Below are 8,434 nucleotides of genomic sequence, written 5' to 3'. Positions count from 1 at the left end.
GTTGCCGCATGCGTGTGCAGGGCTAAATAAACTGGGGATCCCGGCATGGGATTCAGGGTCGCAGATCCGGACTTGCCGGCCCGGGAAGCAACAGCTGACATGACCCGATGAGCGGAGCACACTGCACAGCACAGGGGTCGGGTGGTGACCACATGGCCGAGCTGGAGGCTTCAGCCAGCATGGCTCCGCTCCTCACCAGTGATGCGGATGCTTCTCCTTTTTGCCAGGAAGATGCACGCACGATCCTCCTCGGCCCTCGCTTGCACTGGCGGAGCCTAGGGTAGGTCATACTGGTTCAGGCTCCCCTTGGCTTAGCAAAATTATTGAAAATTTAACGGTACATTTATAGCCATGATCCTCCAGTTCTTTTGAAACACCATCTTATTCTTACTCCGTAAACTGCATTTGTATTATGACCTAATAGTTAATTTAGCCCCCCTTAGTTTCAAGTCAAGCTCCACCACTGCTCGCTTGGCGTTCGCATGCAGGCTGTTGGTTGCTTTCTCGGAGAAGGGAAATTGTGCGGTGGCGTTTGCCGCCGCTGGTCTTCCGTCGCCGTCGACTCGTCGTCATGTGGCGATCGCCCGTCGACGGGAGCCTTAGAGGAATTAGCATGATACTAGTAGGAGGGGCGATAGGTATCCGGCAAAAATGTTTGCCAATCTACTGTACTTCTTTTTGACGTCTACTTTTACAGGCACTTTCGACGAGTTGCTGTTGCTTAAGAACGTCGTATGAACATCGGTAAAAAAAAACGTGGCCTTGTGTTTTCCTCACCACAACGAGGCATGTGATCTTGATGGGTTCCGTTTACTTCATTCACAGTGAGAGCAAAGAATATTCAATTGTAGCTTCGTCCAAGGAAATCACATGGGTACCTTTTGTTGTCTCAAGTCCGCAGGACATCATCGAACACAACCGTTGCACGACAACTACGAAAATGCCCATTTGTGCGTAACGGCGAGAAGAGTTTACGCTGGCTCGCGGTAACAGAATGTGTTGGTGTTAGGTTTGAGCTCCACGGTCGTCGACAAGGGAGGTGGTGGTAGTAGTAGCAGATGTGGCCCCGCCTCGAAAGAGCACCAACAGTCCACCTAGCCCCAAATCAATGCAAATGTGTGGTCTTGTTTGGTTTTGGAGAGCTAAATTTTAATGTCCGATCTTGTTTAGTTTTGGAGGGCTAAACTTTAATGTCCCATCTCGTTTGGTTTCGGAGGGTTAAACTTTAGCCCATCACATTAAATAGAATCTTGCTATTTAGAAATATTAAAAAAATCTATTTACAAATTTTTTTCATAGATAGATGCTAATTAGCGAGAGGAATTTAATAAGACTAATTAATTCATTTTGCAACAGTGATGCTACAGTAACCATCCGCTAATTATGGGTTAACATATCTAATTATATTTATCTTGCGAATTAGTTTAGAGGTTCTGCAATTAGTTTTATAATTAAACTTTATTTAATACTTAAATGATAATTTTTTTATATGATAGAATTAAAGTTTAGCCTTTCAAAATTTAACACCCCTGGATGGAAAAATACAGATGATCGAATGGCACCATGTGATGCCAAACCCTGCCGGCACTCGATCATCGGCCTATAATTGCGGGCGTTACGACATGTCGGTTTCGATTTGGTTCGCGTTGATATCTTTTACAATTACGAGGCCATCAGCACGTTGGTTCTTCTGAACCTTCTTCCCACGATTTACTATCCGGGCACCCCGACCATCAGCTCATCATGGCTGACGCTCCGCTTGTGCTAAACCTTCTTCCTCCGTCCTTCCTCCCTTCCACGCCTAAAAAGGCGTAATGACTTGGCCTGCTCATTTACTCCTGGTCGCACCCCGAGCTTGATGCTGTCGGTTGTCCCCCGTCCGGCCTCGAACTCCACGATTTCAACTTGAATCGGGTCTGGCAATCGGAGCTCGCATTGTCTCAAACAGGAGTACGCTCGTAAGAGACTCGGGATCTGTTTGTTACTGGAGGTTTACTAGGGGCTTATAGTAAGCTTCTTACATAGAGACGATTATAATAAATTTAAATAGATATTCGGTTGTATAGGTCTATAATAAGTTTATTTAGCAGTAAAGATCTTGGTATCTCTCATTAATATTCTTAAATAGGCTGAATAGATATGGTTATGGAGGGATAGGGGTTGGAAAGTGCTTTTTCTGGTGGGGTCCACAGAAAATAAGACTAGGGGCTTATGAGCTTATGGAGAGATTTATAATAAGCATAATCTTTAAGTCTAAGTGTTTGGATGGAATGAAATTTATTTGAAACTTGTTGGGTGAGGTTTATTATAAGCCTCAAGTAACGAAACACCACCTCACCGCCTTAGAGTAGAGGAATTATTCTTCTTTTTCTATCTCTGGAGAGGAAAGTGGAGGAATTCTCTAGGTCCGCTGCGATTATATGTTAGTACTACGTTTACATTTACTAGATTAATAGCAGAATCACCATCCATCCCATCCCGCTGACCGATTGACTGGGCTTTCAACGGAAGACTCCGTGTTATTAGCAACGATTACACCGTTCAACGATCAACAGTCAAGCTCGCCGCCGGCCCGCCCATTACCGGTTCACCGCGACGCGATCCATCATCCCGCACCTGAAACGGGGCCGCAGCTTCCACGGAATTTTTCGCCGCCGCCCCACCAAATCCACAGAAGAGTCCCCGTCCCCGGCGCGCGCAGGGCACCGAACCACCGCGCGCCCCCGGCCATTTAAAACCCGGCCCTCCACGCGCCGGTCGGCAGCCGGCAGGCAACCCACGCACACGTCGGGCCCGTCCGTCCCGCGCAGCAACGGCCGGCCGCAGCCAGTGCCCGTGCCCGATCGGAAAACACCAGCCAAAACCCCCCGTTGACCCCCTCCCGCACCGCACGCACACGGCACGCCGCCCGGCCTCGGCGCTGGGATCCAAACGCACGAGCGCGACCCTCCCCTCTCCTCTCCTCCCGCGCTCTCCCTCCCCTCCTCGCCACGAGTCCACGACCCGCCATTTGCGGCCCTCGCCCGCGACGACGCGCGCCCGGACAGGTAAACAAATCCAAAGCCGGCTCCCCCTCTCTCCGTTCGTTAATCCCCACACCTCCACTCCCGCGGCCTCGCTGAACGGCTGAACCCCACTGCCCCTTTCCTCCGTCTCTTCTTCCTCCTCATCCTTCCTCCTCCTCCTCCGCTCTCGGCGTCGGCGGAGGTATTAATTGGGGTTCTCTATTAATTGCGCCATGTTGCGCGGGGCCTCGCCTCCTTCTATTCCGTTCCCCTCTGACTGACTGACACGGATTTCTTTTCCCGGCCTCGGAGTCCGCGCCGCCCCCATCCCGCTCACCCACCACACCCCACCCCCCACCCCCCCCCCCCCCCGCGTGCCCGAGATGCTGCCCGCCAGGCCGAGGTGAGACTCGAGACCTGCCTGCCCGCACGCCCACGCACGCGCCTTGCCTTCCTTTGCTCCCTCGCTATAGATCCTTCTTTCCCGGCTCGGCTCGGGGATCTCTCTCCCACTCTGTTCCATTCCCGCTCGCGGCGTGGTGCCTTCTTTTATTGTTTGACTATTTAGCCCGGGAGGCGATTCGGTTTCTGATGAGCTGGGATTCGCCGCGCAGATCCGGCTCCTTCGAGGCCGGGCTCAGGGCCGCCGCCACCGCCACGGCTTCTTCGTCCGCCTCCTCCAGGGAGCACCGCAAGCAGCCGTCGTCCCCTCGTCTCCATCGCAGCCGCTCGTCCGCCGGCGGCCCCTCCAAGGCGTCCCCGTCCCCGGAGGTATATTGCACTGGCCTTCGCCTCGATTCCTTACGTTACGTTACGTCCAAAGCTGACGGCTTTGGGAATTTGGTATCACTGATCAAGTAGGGGCAGGTGATTAGTAGGTTGTTGTTTCTAACGGCGGCTCTTGCATTGGCGGTTTGCTGTTGGGCAGAGGCGGCGCAGCGTTGGCGGCGCGGGCGCAATGCAGCAGCAGCGGTTGGCGCAGCTGGAGGAGGAGCTCCGGAGGGAGCGCGAGGAGAAGGCGCGGGCGCTGAGGGAGCTCGAGGAGGTGAGGAGGGATGGCGAGAGCGGGGCCAAGGGCGCCGCGGAGAAGGTGCAGCTGCTCGAGCGGGAGGTGGACAAGTCCAAGGAGTCGGAGCGCAAGATGCTCGAGTCGCTGATATACCAGACCAAGCAGCTGGAGCAGACCAAGATCTCGCTCGAGGAGGCCAAGCTGGAGATCGCCACGCTGCGGCAGGCCAACAAGGGTCTCGAGGCGGCGGCGGCCCGGCGCGGCGGCGCGGCGGAGCAGAGGAGCGTCAAGGACCTCATGTTCGGCGGCGCCGACGAGGAGATCAGGGTCCTGCGCAGCGAGCTCCGGACGGCGATGCAGGGCGAGGAGCGCAGCCGGAAGGCCGCGGACGACCTCTCCGTCGCGCTCTCCGACGTCACCATGGAGGCCAAGCAGGTCAAGGTCTGGCTCTCCGAGGCGCAGGCCGAGCTGGAGGCGGCCAGCGCCGAGGCCGAGCGGCTGCGCGGGGCGCTGGCCGCCGCCGAGGCCAGGCTGCGCGCCGTGTCCGCCGAGCACGAGCGGTGCAGGCTCGAGGCCGAGGAGTGCGCGGCCGCGTGGGGCGACAAGGAGCGCGTCCTGCTCGACTGCGTGCGCGCCTCCGAGGAGGAGGTCAACCGCGCGCGCCAGGAGAACACCAAGCTCGTCGAGTCGCAGCGCGTCATCCGCGACGAGAACGCGCGCCTGCGGGACATCCTCAAGCAGGCCGTCGCCGAGGCCAACGTCGTCAAGGACTCGCTCGAGCTCGCCCGGGCCGAGAATGCGCGCCTCAACGACGCCGTCGCCGACAAGGACGGCGCGCTGCAGAGCCTCCGCCAGGAGTACGAGTGCATAAAGGTCAGCGAGGCCGCCGCGCAGGGCAGCCTCAAGGAGCTCAACAGCCTCCTCGCCGCGACGACCACGGCGTGCGGCACGCCCGCGTCCACCAAGACCGCCCCCGCGCCGGACTACAGCTTCGATCAGCGCCTGCCGAACGGCAGCAAGAGCGGGACGCCGCAGTCGGCGTCGCAGCGGTGGATGGCGGACAAGCCCAGGACGCCGGGCAGCCGGAGGTACTCGATCGGCGAGCCGGGCAAGCTGAAGGGCGGCTTCTCGCAGTCGGCGCGGATGGGGAGCCTGAACCCCAAGGAACGGGTGTTCGCGTCGCTGAGCAACATTGCCGACCTCAAGTCCGCGGCCGACGCGGCCATGGAGGACTTCGACGACGAGTTCGATCACATCGACGAGAGCCACTACGCTGACATGGAGGATTCCATGAAGCACAAGAAGAAGAGGCCGATATTCCGCAAGTTCGGTGATTTGTTCAGGAGGAAAAGCTTCTACAAGCCGAATTTAGCGCCAGTACACACACACTAAATTTTTTTTTCAATGTAATGCTTGTAGCTCTGTTCTGTTCCTCTGAATACACGAGAAATGAAAGATTATTTGATCAGATTGCTTGCCTTTTCTGCTGAAATTTCAATGGCTTCCAGAACCGCTGGCATCTTCACTTTTCCTGCTGAACTTTTTTCTAAAAAAAACAGTTTATAGTCATATGGCTCAATGGCTGACGCAATGATTGAAAAAGGTCGAGCATGAAGGTGATGTAACAAGAATAGGAAGAAGTTGCGACTTTGGATACGTTTCAGACCTTCAGTGCCAACTTTTTTGACACTTTCGTTTCTAGAACCACGAAGGCATAGGCAAGTCAAGTTTGCCTAAGGCCGCTATTTGTCTGAGCACATGTTAATTTGGACGGCATTTTTTTTTTCGTTTTGCCTGAAGGAGGGTGGTCACTCGTATATGCTCCGAATAACAGAACGTTCACGAAACATACCTTGGAATTGAATTTGCGAGGCATTATTTTCGTTTGCTTGGCTGGTAATGCCAGGAAAGGAACAAACTATCAGAGAGAGTCTCTGCCCAAACGTATTCCTAGTCCTCCTACCTGGGTCTCTTGTTGGGCAACTGTAAACCACCTCCATTGTTCTCCCCGACTTTTCTAAGTTAATTAGTATGGTGATACTATACCTTTTGGGACTACTCTCACGTTGAACTACTCGCATAACATGACATTCTTTTTGGAATCTAGCAATATGAATCTCTGAAGCGGCATGCTTTGATGTGTCGCCAACAACCTTTCAGTAAAGAAAGCGCAACCTGGTTGCACTAGATACAAAAAAAGGGTTCGAAACGGAATGGGCCGTGCTAACCTGTTGCTAGCATTGTGGATTGTTTGTTTTTTTCGGAACCCGTCTGCCCATCAACATCACTATGGAGCAGGCAGAGAAGAGAGCACGGCTTTTAGTCTTGCTCCATGCTTCGTCAGATCAGGCAAGCTCATCAGCCATCAGGGTTTTCTTAGCATTTCATCCAGAAAAGGCCTCTTTATCATTTCCACAGTTGCAAAAAGGGCCGGCGCTCGCTTCTGATCAAATAGTGATCGAGCTTGCCTCAAATCACGGCGCATGGCTCCTGACGTAAACCGAGCGAGTCAAGCTTAGCGCCCCTTGATCAGTGCTGCAGCAACAAGTAAAGATGAGCCACTTTCGGCGTCGGTTTCTACTCATGGCCATCGAGAACCCGTCGTTCAGCCGATCGGCTGCCGGCAGTTGATCGGCGCCTGCAACTGTAAACAAAATTGCACGGTTGAACTCATTGCTCCCCCATTCTTTGCCCCACCAAATTAAAAGAATCGGTCCGCATCTGGGATTTGCGACAAGGATGCTGCGGTGAGGAAGACTTGAAAGCAAGCCTGCATACCCATGATCCTGCGCCCCGTTCCCTAAAGAGTCGATTGTACTTTCAGCTAGCCGTCCAGGGCTGGCGAGACTGAAAGCGTTTAGAAGAAAAGCGCTCCCCGGTCAATGGGCACCATGGATCATGCATGACTCGAGAGTGCAGGTACAATCTGTGGGGAATACGCGATGCTGCCACTGCCTGGCACCGTACTGAAGACCTTTACGTCGTTTCTAGAAAATCGCCGGATACGGCGTTGCCAAGCAATTTATAAAGGTTTTGAACTCGCCTAGGAGCAAATGTTGTTGATACATGCTGAAGGCTCCCATGGATGCCAGTTTTATTTTGTTGTTGTAGTTTACCTGAGCTGAGCACGCCTCCGTCGAGACCTCGAGTATCAATAAAAAATTTGAGCCAGTTTGAACTGAGGGTCTGTTTGGATCCAACGGAAAGAGAAAGAGAAAGTGCAAAACTTTTGCTCTTTTGCACTTTTTTTTTGCACTTTTGGATCCAAACACCCCAAAGTGCAAAAGGGCAAATGCTACCGTAATTTTGCTAATTATGGATTAATTAGGCTTAATAGATTCGTCTCGTCATTTAGTCCTCATCTATGTAATTAGTTTTTAATTAAACTATATTTAATACTTCTAATTAGCGTCCAAACATCTAATGTGACAGGAGCAAAAATTTGCCATTTGCCCCTTTGCCATTTGGGGATGGATCCAAACAGACCCTGAATAGGGTGCTGACCAACGGGCTCCGAGCGGTTTCTGTCACGTTTTTCGTGTGTTATTATTGTGGAAGCTGCCTGATGGCCGCTGAACTCAGCCGGGTTGGTCGGGCTTGACCATTCTGATATCTCCGACAGCGTGTTAGAGAGCACGGAGCGCTGCCGTCAGTACCACTAACCAGGGCGACAGGCCTGAGCACCCTTGGGTTCGGCTTGGAGCCAAGGCATACAAAGAGGTCAGGATGCGCATTGCGCGTGTGACGCTGATGTTGGTGGTGCCACCCCCTGCGATAGTTGCTGTTGCACTTGAGTCACTGATGTGTGGATCCGGATCCACATGGCAGTGACTCAATTGCAGAGACGAGACGATACTGCATCGGATCTATTTTCCTAGATATTTGGTGTAATTCATGGTCGGAACTAGAAACGGGTCAGGCTCACAAATCACAAGTCACAGGTCCGACCTTACAAAAGAAAACGCGCAATGAACTTGAAAATCTGGGTTGGCGGGAACTTGTCCCCAGGATGGCGGCCGGTGGTGCAGGTGCAGGCCACAAAACTTCAGTCAGAATCTCAGAGCGGTCCACCCGGTCTGAGAACGCAGAACGGAACGATGGATAGAGAAGAAATGGTCAGTCTGTCAGTCAGCTGTGGCCGGAGAATGGTGGTGGCCTGGTCCTGGTGGGTTGGTCCGGCACGCGGAAGCAATCGGAATGGAAGACCGGTGGCCGGTCAGCACGGCTGCTGCATAGGGTAAAATGCTTTGATCGTGGCGCGTGCCAAAAGGACGCCGCTTTCGGGTCTTTCTAAACGCGACGGCAGCCTTCCCGCGATGCTGCGACTCGGCGGCTTGCCGGCCTGCCACCCGCCAATCCTGTCGGTAATGGGCTGTCCCCCGCTACAAGCCGATCGCAAGAGGACACTGAACTGGCCTGA

General features: G+C 53.7%; 1 protein-coding gene across 2 annotated transcripts; it reads left to right on the top strand.

Annotated features, from left to right (window-relative positions):
• The first annotated feature begins 3,358 nt into the window (after positions 1–3,358).
• On the top strand, positions 3,359–5,482 carry LOC112900221 (plectin-like). 2 transcript variants are annotated; one of them, XM_025969006.1, is made up of 3 exons: positions 3,359–3,408; positions 3,620–3,776; positions 3,934–5,482. In XM_025969006.1, the coding sequence occupies exons 1-3, from the start codon at positions 3,389–3,391 to the stop codon at positions 5,404–5,406; spliced, it is 1,650 nt and encodes a 549-aa protein (XP_025824791.1). In that variant the 5' UTR covers positions 3,359–3,388; the 3' UTR covers positions 5,407–5,482. The 2 variants fall into 2 exon arrangements, with proteins under 2 accessions (XP_025824791.1, XP_025824790.1); XM_025969005.1 differs by lacking the exon at positions 3,359–3,408 and having other exon boundaries at positions 3,415–3,776.
• The last annotated feature ends 2,952 nt before the right edge of the window (positions 5,483–8,434 follow it).

Source organism: Panicum hallii, chromosome 7, assembly GCF_002211085.1.
Source record: "Panicum hallii strain FIL2 chromosome 7, PHallii_v3.1, whole genome shotgun sequence".
Lineage (NCBI taxonomy): Eukaryota > Viridiplantae > Streptophyta > Magnoliopsida > Poales > Poaceae > Panicum > Panicum hallii.
This window is presented reverse-complemented; position numbering and strand designations above follow the sequence as displayed.